The following is a 20,193-nucleotide window of genomic DNA, read 5'->3' as shown; positions in this document are numbered from 1 at the left end:
TGGCAATCCTATGGCTAGGAACGTTTTAGGAATGAACATAAGAGAAAGGTCTCGATAATCTAACTCACTTAGATCACTTGTCTCTTAGATCAAATACATTCCTTGGATTCCCTTATTGCTTAAACACATGATACAATAAATAGTGATTAACAATAAGCTTTGCCCTTCATTAAACATATAAAAGTTTAATACAATAAGTATTCCAAAAGCTATTACATCGAATGAGTGGCTTTGTGGGCATACTTCCAACAGTGTTCTCTTGCAAAAAAGAGATCAATGCCAACCGAATGGGTGGTGACAAAGTGGTACCAATCTTCACCATGCGATCAAGATAATCTTTTGAGATAGAGACCTTCTCCAACTCTTCAGCAGGTTGTGCTTGCTGGGTGAAAGAATCATCTCGAGGATTGTCGGGTTGACTATTGCCACCGTGAAGATCCAAGTTAGCTTCGTCTGGGCTGGTCTTTATGACTTGGTCATGTATAGAAAGGGTTTCCTTGGGCACATGCAGGTGATGTTGCTTGACCGAAGTGTTGTAACATGATCGTGCACTAAGTTAATCTTCTCTGATGTAACCATTGCCATAGGGGGTTGGAAATTTCATCAACAACATATGTGTGGATACCATGGCCTTGAGATCATTGATGCCTGTGCGTCCGAAGATGACATTGTATGCCGTTGGGCAATCAACCACCAGGAAGTTAGTAGTAATGGTAGTTGTGTAAGGGCCTGTACCAATGGTGAAAGGTAAGTGTATGCTCCCCAAAGGTTGCACGATATCACCGGAGAAGCTTATCAGAGGGGAAATCGAGCGGTCGAGCAAGTGTTCAGCTAAATTAAGTGCCCTGAAAGCTTCAACAAACATGATATTGACCGAAGCCCCCGTGTCTACCAGGATTCGTCGTACTTCAAAGTTGGCTATATGAGCTTCCACGATCAGTGGGTCGTTGTGAGGGTAGATGATACCTCTTTCTTCCTCAGGGTAGAAACATATTGGATCCCAATTAGGCTTTTGATACTTACCTCCCCTGATGTCTTCCACGTGAAACACTTGGTGGCTAGACCTTAAAACTCGTTCAATATTTTTCATAGCCCTATTGGAAGATTTAGATATGGGTGTGCCACCACTTATGGAATATATCACATTTACCTGGTGTTGGTTACGGTTACCCCTTGGAGGGTGAAGGAGGAATTGATCAATTTTTCCTTCACGTGCCAAAGCTTCAATATGATCACGAAAGGTAATACACTTCTCGCCATCATGGCCATTATGCTCGCGGTAGCAACAAAACTTGCCCGTGTTCTTCGTGGGCTTGTAATCCGGGTGCCTCGGCTTTGGCTTTGGTATCAAGTGTGCTATACTGGGGTAAATGGCCATGCATGTGGCGTTCAAAGGTGTGTATGCCTCATACCTCGGGGTAGGGGCTGTCCTGACACGTGCTTGACCTACTGTGTTGACTGCCTGGGGTCGGGGATAATCATGGCGATACCCTAAGTTATCGCGGTAGTATCCCTTACTCCTTTTACTAAAATGAGACTGGTGATGATGGAAATCTTTCCTTTTGCCCTGAGGCTGATATGTCCTCCCCCTGCCGTTTGGAAGGTCGAGGTCTTCTCATTTGGTTAGATCTGGCTTCCATTCCCTACTTGCTGATAAGGGGTGGTTGTGGGGGGTTTCCCTTGATATGTCTTTGCCTCGGCGGAGGCATGGTTGTAAGCCTGTGCCATCACCTCAGAGTAAGTCTTCCAAGTGTTGGCATTGATCATGTACTTGAAGAAACAATCATGTAGGCCTACCGTGAAGGCCTTGAGGGCGATCTTGTCATCTGCCTCAGCGCAGCGGGAATACTCATGGCTGAAACGACCAGCATACTCTCGTAGTGACTCGTCCGGCTTCTAATGAATAGTGTACAAGTCATCTGCAAAATGCAAGCGATCGGTCTGGAATATGTGTTGAGAGACAAACAGTTTCCTCAGTTCCTCAAATGAGTCTACTGTCTCAGGTAGAAGACGGCAATACCAGTTTAGAGCTCCGCCAGAGAGGGTGGAGGGGAAGAGAAGACATCGCTCTTCGTCGGTGTGCATCCGATATGCCATGGTGGACTCAAAGAGGTTAAGGTGTTCAATTAGGTCCTCCCTTCTAGTATAGAGTTGTAAACTAAGCTTTTGTTTTGTCTTCGCTTGAAGGGGGTGTCAAGGATCCTCCTTGTGAGAGGCCTGGCCTGGGTTGGTTCCAGTCAGGTATCTCGGCCTGACGTTTGGCCTTCAACTTGTTTACTTCCTCAAGGAGTTGTAGGACAAGGGGGTCTTGAGTGGAGTCATGTACCACTGGGATTTTCTTTCATAAGTCTCCATCACCTCTTTCAAGTAGGAAAGTTTGAGCAAGGGTGTGTGATTTTCTCTTAGACTCACCGTACTGACTTATAGGGCAAGTCTGTCGGAATACCTTAGAGTCCCATGTACCCTTATCTTCCTCTAGGACATGTCGTTCCTTCCCTAGATTGACAGCTGGCCTGGGTCGTGGAAGGAGACCGAGTCTTTCAAAAACCCTTGGGTTATTGATCTTCGAGCATATATGGAGGGGATTCTCTCGACGAGATTGGTCAAATTATATAGACTTTCATGTGCATCAACTCTACAATGGCTATGAGGACGAATAAATCTTCACAACCATGGTACAATTCGCGCACAGCTTCCTTCAACAATTTTTCGTACTTATCGGGGTCAGTGAACCCCTCCTTTTCCATATTCAGTGAAGCATTTGAAAGAGCATCATTCAAAATGTCCATCACTTGGTCATCATCAACAAGACCTGATGGAGAAGGTTCATGACAAACTATCCCACTATCGGAGGACGCTGACATTGTAATGAGCGATTCCCCATGATAAGTCCAATTGCAGTACCTGTGTACCATCCCTTTTGAATATAAGTGATATCGAGCTTCATCCACTGTCATCCACACCAATTATTCCATTTCACGCACGGACATTGAATACGGTTCTGAACACTAACATAATTCCTTGCAAATTTAATAAAATCATCAATCCCATCCATATATTGGACAAAACTTTGATTTTGTAAATTGATCCACTCCTTGTCCATCACTCCTGTATTTAGAAATTTTAGTCATCAAAATGATTTCAAATATGCTTCATTGCCCCCTTATGCCTCAGGTGAAGATCTTATCCCATTCGAAAGTGCACTTTCTGTATTGCGGTTTGCAAATCACCCGATTATTTCTAATTGTAAAAAATTTAGCAGCATCTCCCCAAGGTTCCTCAACTGTACAACATGAATATTACAGACAAATATCCACTATGTAATGGAAGAACAATAGGAGGATACAACCAAATTGTTCGCAAACAAAACTTTGCCAAGTTCATCGCAAACCCTAAACACATACTAGTACACTCCCGAACTGCCCGAATTGGACAATTCAAGATTAAGTTAGATCACGGAGTAGCATACTGTGTCTACACGCGTGTCCAGCAAAATCACAAAGGGTCTAAAGTATATTTTGATTTTATTGAACGAATTTAATCAACATAATTAAGTTTGTACAAATTGTCCTTGGTTATATTCAACTTACCTGACGAACAAGCCATTCGACAATAAATCTGTATAATTAGTGCGCCAAATTATCCCTTGGCACCAAATTTTTGCCTAACGGAAGTAGGTTTGCCCTGCGAATTTTTACCATCTAAAAAAATGTCAATGAACCTAAGATGTTGATTGTACTAACCATACGACAATCCGTCTCCTAAGACCATCTCTAACCGAAAGGTCCAGAGGGCTGAAAATATTCCGAAAATCGTCTCCAACCGAGGGTCAGGCCAAAGGGCTCGTGGGCCACACTGGACAAGAAAGGGCCAAAGGGCTTATGGGCTTACTGGACAAAAAATGGCCAAAGGGCTAACGGGCCGGCCTTGGGCCAGGCCACATGATGATGTCATATTTGATATTTTTTTTTTTACAATTTTTATTTATTTATTATATTTTTTTATACATTAAGTAACATGAAACAACATTGAACAATATTAAACAATATTAAACAACATTAAAAACATTAAGTAACATTAAACAACATAAAATTTAACAACATGAAACTTAAACAACATTTTTAAAAACATTTAACAACATGAAAATTATTGACAATCCATAACATAAAATTATTGAGGTAATTTAATTTAAGTAACCATAGTAATTCAATTAAAATAATAAATTATGTTTGGCCTTATGGTCCTTTGACCCTCGGTTGGAGATGGTTTTTTTGTGACAGGATTATGCTTGGCCTGGCCCTCGGTTGGAGACGGTAAGAAATATGGCCCTGCACTTTTCATTATTAAAATATTAATTTCTTGGAGAACCAGAGGGCGGTTGGAGATGGTCTAACGATCTCCATATGTTTCGACTTTTCGCCCTACTAACTAAAGTAAAAACCTAGCTACCTACCTACCTAAGTAGTACTATATGGTATAATATACTCTAATGAATCCTAAATCTCTCTCTTTCTTCTGTTTAGCTCCTTGAAGTTAACTTCTCTAAGCATCTAGTAAACGGTTAATTCTGGGATGCTCTTAACTTCTTTTGTTTTCCTAGTTTTGCCGGACGAAATTCATTTTGCCCTACAATTTTCTCTACCAGTAACATTGTCTTCTTTAGCATGTATATTCCTACTAATTCTAGGGTTTGTTCATACAGGTTCTTTGCATGTATGCAAGCGGGACGTACCCAACGACAGGGGTGAGCACAAGAGAAAGCCTAGGCTGTGGGAACAGTCGCCGAAATGCTTATGGCAGTCCCTCTTCCCCTCTGCTAAGTGATCGGCCTCCGAAGCTGCTTGACTGGGAAGGAATCTGTGATCAAGCCACCGGTATTGTGATGTAAAATGATAAAAAGGCATAGTAATTAGTCCTATCAACACCACTGATCACGTACGATATCCCTGTATCGATATGTATATGGGAAAAATGAAAATGCGTCAACACATTTGATACACCTGTAAATCCAAACATCAGAGAACCGTAACTGCGTCAACGCATTTGAAACAGCAGTCATCAGTCGATGATTATGATCATAACTTCAAAAAGAATACATTGATGAGTAAAAACCTTACGATCTCTTTTTCACAGCTGATATGGTTTTATCTTGTTTTAAACGTCATTTTCTTAACTGTACGCAAGCTCGTATACTGAAAAACTCCGGCTAACTAAGCCGACCAATCTATCAGAAAATTCGATATGAACATCATGAACATCCATTTATTTCTGGGCTGCTACGCTTTTTAGTGTTCCTTCCCGAATGCAAAAAATCAAGACAACACATCAAACTAAATCCAATTCAAAGATGAGAACCAAGGAAACTAGCACATGAACCACTTTCGCATTCCATAGCAAATGATATGTTACATGAAAACAAATCCACATCACTTCCTGTAAATTACCTGTAAATTACAATTAAGAAGAAAGTATTGGAAGTATGACAAAGCAGAGAACAAAGATCATCCGTGCACCCGACAACATCAGTTCCAAAGGAAGACTGAAAACTCTTTTTTAGTATGACTTTGCAAATATAGCTACTTCCTCCGCTGGGTTACCAGTCATCAAGCATGTTTTAATATCTTGCGGCTGTTCAAAAGGAAAACACCTAATGGTTGCCCCTGTTTCTTCTTTTACTTTTAACTCATCTTCGTCACTGCACCAATTATTGGAGATACATATTAATAATAGAAAAGCAATTCACCCCAGCTAGTCATAGCATTCATTATCCAATTAGTGAATCAATCCATTTTAAAAGAAGTCGGGAACAAACATACCTAGCCGACCAAGGACCTCTTGCCCATTTGCCCTGGGAGATTGCAACTTTGAGTTCATCATATGAGCTGACATCAACAATATTACTGCAAACGAAAAAAAAAATATTAAACATTCTTCAAGTCAATACCTACATAATTTTCCAACAAAGTGCAAAATCAATACATGTTAGGAGCATAAGAAGGAGAAATCATCTTAAGACTATAAAGTGAAGTAATACGTGTTACTATAAATTACTTTCCTAGTACTGTTTCATAAACTCTGAAGGAGAAAGCATATTTAGACTATAGAGTAATTAATTTTGGAGCAAGAACACACCAATCTCGGAATGATTTTGCTTTTTCCAAAAGTGATGACTGGATCTCATCCAACTTGTCCTTGATATGAGCCTCCAAAATTGAGGGCTCCATGGATATTCCGAAGACCTTCCCTTGCTTTCCAGGAACATCTCTTCTACATATAACCACAGTCTGGCTTGAAACATCACGAGGGCCAATTTCAATTCTTAAAGGGACTCCCTACAAAATCAAGGGGTGTTGATGAGATAATTGACAATAAGAGAACATTGTCAGCCATCCATTTTTATCTTACAAGAATAGATCCAATATACATTCACAATTCACCAATGCCAGTTAAAGAAAGAGGAAAGGCAGATTTTATTCATACAAGTGTCGGGCGAACATCCCAAGAGTTATCTCATGCAAGACAAGTCAAACAATGAGAATGAAGAGATGGCTAATAGATGATAGCTTTTCAACTCATCTCTCTGAGAACTTGTAAATATAAAAGATGCTCTTCACTCATAAGAATGAATACAAACCTTCATCTCCCAGAAACTGAATTTCCATCCTGGGGTTCTCTGATCAGAGTCATCGAGTTTAACTCTAATGCCTGCAGTCTGCAATGCTTCTTTTACTGATGATGCAGCATTCAGAACTCCTTCTCTATCGTCATCCTTCTTCCAAATTGGTGTGATCACCACCTAGAAGCAACCAATGAATGTTTTCGAGAAGAAAAGGCATGCATGCCTACAAACTTGGCATGTGAAGTTTGAAACACTCTAGACAATTGACAATCCAATTGAAATTTAACAAGGCATCTATTCTTAACAAAGAATACTAGAACTACATGATTTTGTGGAGCAGGAGAAATTATTAATCCAACTATTATACACAAGAAGACCAAAAGAAAGAATTTGCTCCGAAAATTTTCTCCGCCAAACAACAAACTATACATTACAAAGTTGACAAATACACAATCTGGACAAAGACTCTCAAACAGAAGGAGCCCAGACATTGATGGATTAGATGGCCACATCCATAGAGGAATCATCACCCATTTACTATTCTATTAAGCAATAACATAAAGAACCAAGTCCGTGGAGTTCTAACTTGTCAAACCAGAGTTTCTTGGATTGCAACGTCATAAATGGATTATAGTTTTTCTCTCCATACTCGTAACTTTCCAAGCTGTTAGACACACCTTCGGAATTCACTATACAATAGCGAGAGACAAAGAATAAACAAAATTGCTCATCTAGAAAATTTTCTATATTTAGATAACTTAAGATTACACCAACTTTCTTTTGCTCCTATTCTCATTTAGTCAGTTCACATCCATTGCATTTGCAGTAAATAAAAGTAGCAATGATGAGATGTCAATAAATTGTAGTTTTAAGTTTTAACTAAACTAAAGAATTTCCAGCTACCCTCATACTACGACAGCACATTCTTCTCAGAAAGCAGAAATTGTACTGACTTTGATGTATAATAGATTATACTTTGAAAAAGATCTACGACTATAGACGGTCTTATAGCAGGCGGATGCATATCCATATAATCAAAGCATCACAACTTTAGGAATATGCATTAGTATCATAAAATGCATAAAGTCTCCAGCTATAGCTTTACCTGTATTGGTGCAATCTTTGGGGGAAGCATTAAACCTGTATCGTCTCCATGGGTCATGATAATACCACCAACAAAACGGGTACTAACCGCCCACGATGTCTGCCACACGTGTTGCCTCTGTCCACTTTCATCAGTAAACTGTGCAAGCACACATTTTGCCATTTTGGTCAAATGGGTCATATACAATTAAAGCATATAAGACCAATAGCCAATTATAGCAAAAAATGATATGTATTGAAGACTTAAAAGGACAACTAGAGATTATATTCTCTTCTATAGAATACTACAAATGAGACTTCAATGTGTTGAAACATTTGGAATCAAAGAAAGAACCACACATGCATATTCAAGTACCTGTGTTTGAAAGGCACGAGAAAAATTCTGCCCAAGATTGTGGCTGGTGCCAGCCTGTAATGCCTTCCGATCACCCATCATACCCTCTATTGTATAGGTCCTAACAGCACCAGCAAATGTTTCAACTTTTGACTTTCGACCTGCAATAACAGGTATTGCAGTTTGCTCATAAGCAAATTTTGTATACACGTCAATCATCTGTATAGCCTGCAGTCAGCAGCACTAATGCATTAAACAAAACTGGCTCTTGTTTTGCAGCTTTTTAGGGGCAACCATTATGTCAGATACAGACCTCTTTCTCTGCCTCCTCTGGAGTAGCATGAGCTGTATGACCCTCCTGCCAAAGAAATTCAAGTGTCCTCACAAAAGGTTTCGTCCGCATCTCCCATCTTGTCACATTCGCCCACTGGATCAAATTAGACGTGATATAAGACCAAAGGTTAATCCACAATTTCTTTAAATGACAGTTGAAGTGTGTTGCAGTTGATGTGACAAACAATCTTACTTGGTTAACCATAAGGGGAAGATCACGGTAACTATGAATCCACTGAGTGAACATGTGATTTACTATGGTTTCACTTGTGGGTCGAACCTGCACACCTTCGGTCATAGTTATTCAGTAACTCTACTTGTTCGAACACAATAGTTGACTTCATACAATCAAAAACGGAAATCCGATAAGTTTTGTTGATAGAGGATACATACCACAAGTTTTTCTTCAAGCTCCTTCCCTCCTCCTATTGTCACAACTGCTAATTCGGGACTAAACCCTTCAACATGGCTAGCTTCTTTCTCTATAAACGAATACGGTATAAACTGCAGCATTCCGCATTATCAAACAAATCGAAGTTTCAACTTGTAAGCATTAACTAATCAAAGTTACAATAACATTGAAAAATCACTGTAAATTTGTAATACCTGTGGGAAATACATGTTACTGTGGCCAGTCTCTTTAAATTTCACATTCAGATAATCCTACAGAATACATAAAATTACTTTCAAACCCCTGAATTCAATACAAATTTACGGCAACCAATTGAGGCGGCGGAGCTGGAATTACCTGAATAGCTTCCCATATGGCATAACCGTAGGGACGGATGACCATGGTGCCCCGAACCGGACCGTAATCGGCGAGCTCTGCTTGCTCAATGACATCGAGGTACCAAGCATTGAAGTCCTGTGACCGAGGAGTGACGGCTCTGTCCACGACTCGGTTGCTGTTCTGAGTCTGAGTGTCGACTCGGCCATTCGTTTCCGACACCGTGCTCTGAGCAGAGAAAGAGGTGGAGCATACGGGTCTTCGTACGCGGTGGTGGTGACAGCGGAGAAGTGACGAAGGACGGCGGGAGATGGCGGGCGAGAAGAGCGAGCTCAGAGAAGGGAGTCTTGGAGAGACGACCATTTTTTGGAGGCTCGCGGGGAAGAGTCGGGAGGTGAGGAAGATGAGGTTTATGACGTGGGTATTGAGTGGGAGAGAGCACAATATCTGTAATGGTGACTTCACTGATGGACCGTTGATTAATTATCTAACGGTCTCTGATGGATTTGTGCCCGAAATGTTTGAGGAACTGGATTTTTGTCATTCTTCTTGATCGGGGCTGGGTTTGGCAATCTATCTGGGCTTGGGCCTTTATATGTTTCTGCTTCGGCTTCACTTACTTTGTTTCTAGTTTGGCAACTCCAACCGTTCTCCTAACAGCATATCCAAAGGGAAAATTTTATTTAAACTCATGTAACTTCTTTTTACACTAAATTTAAATTTTAAATGTTAATTGACACATCCTGATCGGGAATGTCCATTAGGACTTCAAATCGAGTTGTGTTGGCTGACACCTGAAAGGTGACGAAACCATAAAGTATAGTGATATAGAAAATGTGAATAAATTTAAACATAAAAGTGCCTAAATATAACAGTGCGCTAGTGAGCGGGAATGAACTCATTTCACACGTGATGTTAGAGCATAAGTACAGTACAATAAAATAGGGTGAGAATTATACATAATCGCAGGTCTTCGTGGGGAAAGCGAGTAACGTGGTACTCGCGATGCGTGGGCGCACATGGGAACTTTTCTGCATTTGGCACATGCGGGTGCACTAGGAGGAACTTGAGGTCCCTCCTTAGGTTGCTCGACGTGCCGAACCCGAATCCGCCCTCCGTTTTCCGAAATTCGACCGTTTTAAAATAGTTTCTTAATTAGCTATACTTTGTACGAAAACGCATTTATACATTAGTATGTTACGTATTTACATAAATGGCTTTGTTTCTAGGCGAAACGCATCGCAAGGACTCTCGATGCCACAAGGCAGGATCAATTCGACGACATGATCTATGAGTGGGTCTTTTCCTTTTCATAGTGTGTGTGTGTGTGTGTGTGTGTGTGTATATATATATATATATATATATATATATGGTTGATAGTTTCCATTTATACATTTGAAAAAGAATCCTCTACATATGCCTGGATCAAACTAAAGTTTATAAGAATTAGCGTAACATCGGAACTTATGAAATATGTAACATCTTAAGGGATGCACAGGTATGGTATGATTATTGATGTCATAATTATGTTTACGGCTATGAATGATAGTATGTTGATTAGAACTATCGAATCACTATGGCATGACTATATTTGTGTTTTATGCTCATCATTGCTGCATCTCGGTGTTAATGCTTACTCAGGGTCAGGGCCAGTCTTTCACATGTATGTTCACCTTGGCACCGCAGGCTCACCTTGAATCTAAGTAGGTGCCAGTCCTGTCGTATAGATTGTATTAGGCAACTCCTACTCGTAGGTGACTGCAAATAGCAACAGTCTTCACGTGATTGTAGCACTAGAGCGTATATTATGATTACATCCAGTCCTGTTGCACAGGTTGCATTAGGCAACTCAAACTCGTGTGCTAGCATAGATTGATGAGCATCAGTTTAGTCGTACAGGTCGCATTAGGCGACTTCAACTTGTGTGCTAGTGTAGATTAATTAGCAACCTGTTTTAATTATGCTATTGTTGAGATATTGTAGTTTGGCGTATTTATGGCATCATTGCTATTTATAGTTGTTTCATACTTATATGTAGTATGATTTTTTGGAAACTATACATGATTTATGGGGAGGGGTTAGTGTGTTCAGAAAATATATGTGTTTTATAAACCTTTGTTTTTGTGCCCATTCACCCTTTTGATTTTTGCCCCTCCAGGTTCTAGTAGCAGAGCTTTTGTGCCGACAAGGAATATTGGCAAATCTTGGTGCAGAGTGCGGTAACACCAGTCCATCATCACCAGCATCACCTCAGCAACCCATCACTGCCCTGTTTTTCCCTCCTTCCTCGACAACATTGAGATGGTGCAATATCTCCGGCGAACCTTACAGGACCACCTATGTCTAGCATGACACTCTCACCCTTGTTTTTCGCCCCTCCAGGTTTTAGCAGCTGAACTTTTGTATCGACGAGGATTCCTAGCAAATCTCAGTATATGTGGCTTCATTTGATGGTATAACTCTTACTTTACCTTACTCTACTTTACTTATGCTCTACCATCACGTGTGAAATAGGTTCATTCCCGCTCACAAGCACACTCTTGTATTTAGGCACTTTAGGTTTAAATTTAAACACATTTTCCATGTCACTACACTTTATGGCTTTGTCACCTTCCAGGTGTCAGCCGGCACAGCTCGATTCAGAGTCCTAGTGGACATTCCAAGTCAGGGTGTCATTAATTGTGTATTTTACCATATTGCATAATTACTATTAAGTACAAAATGCAATTAATAATAAAACTCAAATTTATCAATAAACCGAAACACTATAATTAAACCCTACGACCACTTTTTGTTTATGCTACATTCATTTTGTCTAAAACCCTGATAACTCTCATATAGAAAAACAAGTTTTTTTTTATTGATGGATGGTGATTTTGAAGTTTTGAGTCCTCCAACCAAGGGATTCAATTTATGAATTTTTTGTTCGTTTGATTTCAATTTTTTAGAGTTTAGAATATGAGTATTTTGGTTTTAATTTTTTTTTCGAACAATCCCGCATAGTTTGTTTATCTTTCTGCAACAGCAAATTGCTGCAGTTACTCTCCCACTGTCCATCTACACCCCAAAAACCAAAAAGACTTGCAGATATTGCAAGGACCTAGGATTCCATTTGATTCTTCTGTTTTTATATTATATTTTTATTTTTCTTCTCTGTCGGTGTCTGACTACACTTTACTTTCAAGTAATTGCTATTCCTATATTGCAAAAGACATAACTTTACCCTTGGTGCAAATATTGCAAGGACTTGCAGACTTTGTAAGGACTTTAACACATTAGTAAAACTAAGCCCATAAAATAAAAGGAGTTCCATGTCAAGCACATTTATGCTTGCATACTTTTCTTGTTGAGTGCTATCTAAAGTCAAATAACTAATAATCTTTATACCTTAACACTGGACCACCACCTAGATTGCTAGTAACATTTAAAATTACTACTTTATGTATTACAACATTAGAATGATTACTACTGAGATTTGATCATGTGACCATTGGATGATATTTCAAAGTCGACGCGATTAAAATTCGTAGTCTAATTGCTTATAATTTGTCTATTTGTTGTTAATCATAACTTAAAGGTTTTTTACTGTAATCATAATTTTGTCATTTATTTTTTTAGCAACAAGAATAGGTTGGACAAGAATGTGTAATGGATTATACTGACAAATTTACAACTTATGAGGTAATCATATATTTATAGTGTCATTGACGTGTTAGTTAATTTTAGAATTTTACTTCTAAATAAAATATGTGTTACGTGCAAATATTCAAAGGAAAAGATGCGTTGATTAGATGGGTTCATGAACAAGGAAAGCTGAAGAATTTGGTAATTGTTATTAAAAGGTCTAATTTAGGAGGTAAAGTAAGATTGTGAGTTGCCCTCAACTAACACTTGCTTGTGAAAGAAACGGTACATATCTGTCATACAAGTGTGTTGTAGCATATGGTCAAAGGTCAAATGAGATTGGTCACACAAAAAAACAATCTAGGAGTTCTGGTACAAAAAAATGTGGATGTCCATTCTTGTTGAAAGGTGTGAATATTGGCGATGAGGACAATTAGACATTGAAGGTAGTATGTGGAGTGCATAATCATCCTGCTTCAGAGTATCTTGAAGGACATTCTTTTGCAGGGCGACTTTCTAAAGAGGAAAATGAATTGTTGGTGAACATGTCTAAGAGTTTCGTGAGGCCCAAACATATCTTGGTCCTTATCAAAGACAGAGATGCACAAAATGTATCAACTATAAGGACAATATATAATGCTAGGCACCGAAGTAGGATGAAAGAATTTGCCAGGAGGACACAGATGCAGCAATTACTTCATAAGTTGTCAGAACACAAGTATGTTGAGTGGCATAGAAGTTGTGGTGATACTGTGACTGACCTTTTCTGGACTCCCCCTATTAATATTGAGATATAACGAGCATTCCCATATGTACTTATCAAGGATTGCACATATAAGACTAACATGTATCGTTTTCCACTCTTACAAATTGTGGGTGTGACATCCACTAATATGACATTCTCAGTTGCTTTTAATTTGTGTATATGGAGGCTGAGAAAGAAGACCGTTACACTTTGGCTCTGACTAGATTAAAGACATTGTTTCATGGCTATTGTCTTCCTAGGGTTATTGCCACTGATCGAGATTTAGCACTCATGAATTTTATCAAGTCTGTATTTCCTAGTGTAGAACATTTACTGTGTAGATGGCATATTAACAAAAAAGTGTTGTCAAAGTACAAGAAAATGTTTGAGTCAAACAAGTATTGGAATAAATTTAATAGAGATTGGAATTGCCTTGTGAGTTTGGAAATAGAAGAGGAGTATTAGCGTTCTCTACAAGAAATGGAATCTAAGTTCAGTAATTATGATGATGCTCTTGAGTACATACAAAACAAATGTTTAATTCCATATAAAGATAAGTTCATAGGCACGTGGATAGATAATTTTATGCATCTTGGTACTACAATACAACATCAAACAGGTATATTTCTCCTTACTTTTTCAATTCTATAAATAGTTTATGCTTACTCACGTATTGTTATAAACAGGGCAGAAAATGCACATACAAAGTTGAAGCGACAACTTCGTTCCAGTCAACTTAACTTTGAGACATCGTGGGTATATAAACACTCCTTGTTGAAGTTGCATCATACAAAGGTTAAAGAATCTATTTAAAAAAAAGTCGATGTTTTGTTCAACACAAATTCAAGAAACCTAAGTTGCAACGACTAGTAGGTTTTGTTTCTACCCATGCCTTGAACTTAATTGTCTGCAAGTCCAAAAGGTAGTTTGGGTTTGCCTTGCATTTACATTATTATTATTTAGCCTTTTAGACTATATTGTTTTTCAAGGTAACTTAAATTATATTGTATTTCTTTTAATAACATGTTGGAAAAAAAAAAAGTGACTATTGTATCTTATGGTTGCACCATTCGCCAAACTCATAAATTGCTGTGTGCACACGAGTTGTAGAGTATAGAAGGCTTGGTAAGCCGATCCCACTTGATGCTCTTCATCCACATTGGAGAAAATTAGATTTTATCAAAGAGAAATTAGGTTCTCATCCTTACTTTTGCTACTCCATTGATTAAAATATTATTCATTTTCAATTTTTGATCAAGGTCCTTGGTATTAATAACATCATTAATTATTTCAATAATAAAATATTTTTTATTTCTAAATATATTCATTTAATGTTTAAAATGTTACAATTAGTATATTTATATTTATGGCTAAATTTTTTATCATATATTTTTATTTTTAGTTTGTACCCATTTTTAATTTGCAATCCTTTTTTAATTTATACCAATTTTCTTCTCAATTTTAATTTGTACCCATATATTAATTTCTTTTTGTGCCCATATTTTTTAAAGTTTTATTTGTATTTGTGCCCATATTTTTTTTATTTATTTGTACCCAGTTTTGTTTTTGCTAAATGTACCCATGCTAATTATATGTACCCATTCATATAATTTTTTCACATTTTTAATCTTAAAATGTACTCATTCTTAAATATACCAATTTGTTATATGTAAAATGTACCATTTTTTTATATAAAATCTATTCAATTTTTTTCTAATCCATTTTTAAACTTATATGGGTACATTCTTTTTGACACACCCCGTCCCGAAAGAGGGCATGCTGGCCGTCACGTGAGAGTGACGTAACCATTTACACAGTTCGGAAGCTTTAAAGATACAATTACGAAGATGTAACACCCGAGGGTGAGTCATACTTTTGTGAATTCTGTCAGAACACCGTTGGATTCCTCGTGGCCACCAAAGCTCTGCTATCTTGAACCTGGAGGGGCGCAAAACAAAGTTGAGTGGGTCAGTAAAACAAAGTTTTTCGAAAACATTTCCTTGAACAACATTTCTAACCCCGCGCTGTAAAACCTGTATACTTTCCTAGAAAATAACATAATATGCATATAAACCTTCCTATATCTCAAATCACAAATCTTTATCCAAAACCAGAAAGTGTGCCATGCTATAAATGTCAATAACAGATTAAGAATGCATCAATATAACAGGTGAAATAAGGAATCAACCGGAGACCCTACAGTTGGTCCTGTACGGTTAATTCTAAAGCTCAATATCCAATCCAACCGGAGTCACCGCAATGACCTGTATGACGTTACTCTGCACATAAATCAGAACTGCCTAAAGTAGTCTGTACGATGAGAATGGTGTAAGAATACGCGCTAGTCCTTCTCTCATCAACAGCTGTATAATAATCTAAAATCACCTACAGTCGGAACCACTCTATGGTCTGTACGACATGTCGGAACCCTCTCATGGTCTGTACGACATGCACCTACTTGGATCCAAGGTGAGCGTGTGGTGCGGGGTGAATAATATAAGCACTAACACCAGGGTGCAGGTTATGAGCTCTCAACACAATTCACATCATCAATGATTCACATGAATAACATAAAACTCACCTGTGCGTCCACAACACCAATTCACATATATATGCATCAATTACTAATTCATATAATTCATAATATGCATGCATTTTAAAAACATACTTTCATTTAAATTTAATTTCTGGGAAATTTAGTAGTATATAGGTAATAACAGAAAATAATTGCCCACTCACCTGGAGTTCGCCCTACAACTCCCTAGCACAACACATCAAGGCGTCATGATGATCGGCGCCTAGAACAATCATTAAATCAAACCTCAGAAATCATATCGATAGAATATATAACTTATATAAAACACGTCACTACGCAGTTCGATCTGGAAGATCTGCAACTCAGATTTCCAATCCATAACTTCCAGAGGTCCACAATATATCTCTAGAACAACATCCTAAAATTTCCTTACCATCCAACGGTCGGATCTCCGTCAATTGTCAAAACCAAGTGACGGTTAACATTCTATTTTATGAACTTACAACTCTAATTCCGGAAGATCCCTAAATCGGATTCCCAATCCGTAAGTTCCTATAATCCTCAAATATTACGTATTACAACGTATCAAAGTTTGGTGACGATCTGACGGTTGGATCGTCGATTCACCTTTTGGCTTAACCATGAATCGTAACGAGCTTAGGTCCAATTACTCAATTTACGTCAATCAATTATCAAAACTGAAGGAATATTTTGTGAAAACATGTTCATTTAAGCAACATCTATAAGCATGCAATTAACAATTAAAGGCGGAATCATGCTTGCATGCACTTAAAAACAAAACATTAACCATGAAATTCAAAGCCTAGTAGATTGGTGAACCAAAACTCAACTCAAAACAAAGTGAGTTGAAATTGTACCTTTGTAGATTCCTCTTTGCATAAGCAAAGGCTAATCACCCAAAGAGAGGGCCTTCATTCCTTGCATCTTAAATCTATGGATTTGGATGGATGAATAGGTTTCTCCAAGTTCCCAAAATTGAGAACCTCTAAGTCTCTTCACCAAGGAGAGATTGGAGAAGAAATGAGTGACCTTGGAGTAGTGGGATTGCAAGATGCACCCCCCAAGGTGGCCGGCCTCTTTAGAGAGAAATGGAGAGACAAGTTCTCACCAATTTTCTCCAAAACAAACCCTTAATGATTTTTGGCTATAAAGTCATATTTATACCTTTATTCATTTGAGTGGCAAACTTGTAAATAAGTCCAAGTTCACTACCCTAACCAATATGGCCGGCCATTAGGATATTTTGGACTAATTGGGCATTTGTGAATCATTATTCATTAAGTTGTCATACAACTTATGTTAATGGGCTTGACGTTCGAAGCCCATTGGGCCTTAAGGTCCAAAACTATCCCGAGGTCTTTAACGAACTTATTCGTTTGATTAATTAACATATTAATTAATCCTTGCCATAAATAAATGATTAAACCATTTAATCATTCTTACTCATCTCCATTGTTTCTTCAATCTCCTCCTTACACGGTGTGCGATCCATTAGGTTCCTTTTAGCGAGGCAGTGGGCGATTAAAACCATTTTACATCGACTGTGAATTGAAACTTACTTTCAATTCTCCCTTTAGTGATTACACACGTTTAGGGCTTCCACAAACCATGAGTGACACCTTGCAGCATATCATGGTTACCCAAGCTAATCAGAAGAGGTAGAGAAAACCTATTCAGTTTGGGATTACAAATGCAATACGGTCTTTCTCTAATCTAATACTCCTGACCACATTGTTTGGTTTAATAGTTTATTTATTCATGTCTACTATCCAATGTGATTCGTGTGCTTATATGATTTCCTTGAAGGTGATTTAGAACGACTTTTCTAAATCTCATTCATACTCTGGCCAGAGATTCTTAATCATATCATAGAGTATTCTCCTTCAAACGGTTTGAAGGTTAGAGATCCCTTGTTGCGCATTCACTTGCCTCCATGACTAAGTGGCTTAACCCCAACGATGCCGTGGACACCCCGATGGGGTGACTTTGACATAATCAAAGATCAAGGACTTAACCACAAGACAACTGTGATGCCTCAGGTCAAAGGACTAATTTGCATTATCCCAAACATGAGTTCTCATGTGACATGAGTATGAGAACTCTTCGTTGATCGCGTTCAGTGAACTCATTCTCTACTGAGCACCTACGTACTTGTCTTGATGTCACACACACCAATGACTCGAGACTAGTCACTTTCCCTGAGAGAAGACATAACACGTACCGATCTTGACGGACTGTCAATGCCCAATTGGCAATCCTATGATCAGGAACATTTAGGATGTGTATATGAAAGAATGGTCTCATGAATCTAACTTCATTAGATTACATTCTCCCAATCACATATTCCTTGGACTTTATCGTTTAAGCATATAAGATTTATATGAGACAGCTCAAACAATAATCTATGCCCTTTATATGTAAACTAGATTAGTTTAACATGTGAAATGTCCGTAAAGTATCATCATATGATTGGCTTTAGGGAACATTTCCAACAAAAACTGAACCTAGAATCTTAAACACATGCTAAGAATTACATTGGTGGGCCATTGGTCACGCGCCGCCGCACGGGCTGCCCCGGCTCGCCGGAAAATCTAACTATTTCAAAAAATTACCAAAATTTGCAGATTTGAAGATCTCAACGAGTAGAGTAAACTTTATACCTGAGGCCAAGACCAATTTGGCCTAGAAAAGCTTCAATTTTTCCAAAACCGTGAAGAACCCTAGAATTGGGTGTTTTCAATTCGACCTTCAAATCAACTCCGTCGTCCCAACCAATGTTTGGGCTTTGTTCCAGGTCCTAAGGGAATGCTAATGGTGTTAGTAATTGAAAGAAAACATTTCAAGATTTGAAGAATTTGAACAAGAAAGTTGCGGCACCCACGGGTGCGTTCTTCACCAAACCACCATCAAATTTCATGATTTTTTGGGTGAAACATGAAGAGGGAAGGCCTAGGTGTTGATTGGGAGTGGTACCTTGATCCAATTCGTCGGAAAATTGAACGAGAACGGCGAGAAACCGCCGGTTTGAAGGCATGGGTCGCACGGGTCAAGGATGACCTGTTTCCTCCTTTTCCCCCGTTCATCACTCTCCCTCATTTCCCTCATTTCTTCTCTCTCTGATTGGTCCTCCACTTTTTCTTCTTTCTGGTTGGCCCAACTCCTCCCTCTCTCCTGTTCCGATTGGGCAGCTTTGCCCTTCTCTCCTCCTTTTTGTTTCTCTTTTTCTTTTCTTTTCCTCGATGCCTTCCTCTTTCTTTCTTTTCTTCTTCTTTTTCTTCACATACATACACACAAAAACCTTTCAACATCTTTTTATTTTTATTTTTATTTCCCTTACATCCAAGCCATCCATTTCAGATTTCCTTTGATCTGGGCCATCCAAATTTTAATAATAAAATTCATAAAATGCCCAAACTTCAAACTTTAAAATCTTTTTCGTTATAACTCCAAATAACGAACCGTCTACGCCCACGCTTCCGTAGCGACGAGTACTACGAGGATATGTCAAGAAAAGAAATCTTAGATGGCATGACACGACGATTAACCTCGAATAATGCGTGTGCCTCAAAGGGCATTTTTGTAAAATCCTTTATTAAAACTTTAAAAACTCTTAAAATCAGGAACGGGCTGTCATACTTTTTTCTTTGATTTGAGAATGTATACTTGTTAAGTTTAATCGAAGAAATTTACTTATGTTATTAAGCCTAATATCTTTCTTTTTTTTTGTGATTTTGAAGAATGTACCCATGTTTTTGATACAATAATTTTTTGGTTAATTTTGATGAATGTACCCATGTTTACACACACACACACAATAGTATATTTATATTTTAATATTTTTAATCTCGCAAATTATGACTTTTTTTATATTTAAAATCTCATTAATATAAACAAATATAAATATAAAATTTTAATTTAAAAAATAGTAACGTAAATAGAAATAAATTATCATATTAATTTCAGGGACTTAGATCAAAATTTGAAAACTAACAAGGTTTCAGTCAAAGAATATTCATAGCTAGGGACCACATCCAAAGTCTCCATTTGATCAATGTGCCAAATAGTAGTGAACAACTAGTTCCTCCAGAAAAGTCACGAGTAGAAAGATTTAATATGTGGTATGAAGAACAAGATGATGATAAGAAAAGAG

At 38.1% G+C, this 20,193-nt stretch overlaps 1 protein-coding gene across 1 annotated transcript; it reads right to left on the bottom strand.

Moving 5' to 3' along the window:
- Positions 1–5,364: 5,364 nt before the first annotated feature.
- On the bottom strand, positions 5,365–9,569 carry LOC139195267 (proline--tRNA ligase, chloroplastic/mitochondrial-like). Its single transcript, XM_070820496.1, has 11 exons — positions 9,139–9,569; positions 8,997–9,053; positions 8,784–8,894; positions 8,584–8,670; positions 8,371–8,484; positions 8,079–8,285; positions 7,725–7,862; positions 6,635–6,796; positions 6,133–6,332; positions 5,817–5,900; positions 5,365–5,695 (listed from the first exon to the last, which is right to left on the bottom strand). The coding sequence occupies exons 1-11, from the start codon at positions 9,478–9,480 to the stop codon at positions 5,554–5,556; spliced, it is 1,644 nt and encodes a 547-aa protein (XP_070676597.1). The 5' UTR covers positions 9,481–9,569; the 3' UTR covers positions 5,365–5,553.
- Positions 9,570–20,193: the final 10,624 nt, after the last annotated feature.

This window comes from Malus domestica, chromosome 04 (genome assembly GCF_042453785.1).
Source record: "Malus domestica chromosome 04, GDT2T_hap1".
NCBI classification, from domain to species: domain Eukaryota; kingdom Viridiplantae; phylum Streptophyta; class Magnoliopsida; order Rosales; family Rosaceae; genus Malus; species Malus domestica.
This window is presented reverse-complemented; position numbering and strand designations above follow the sequence as displayed.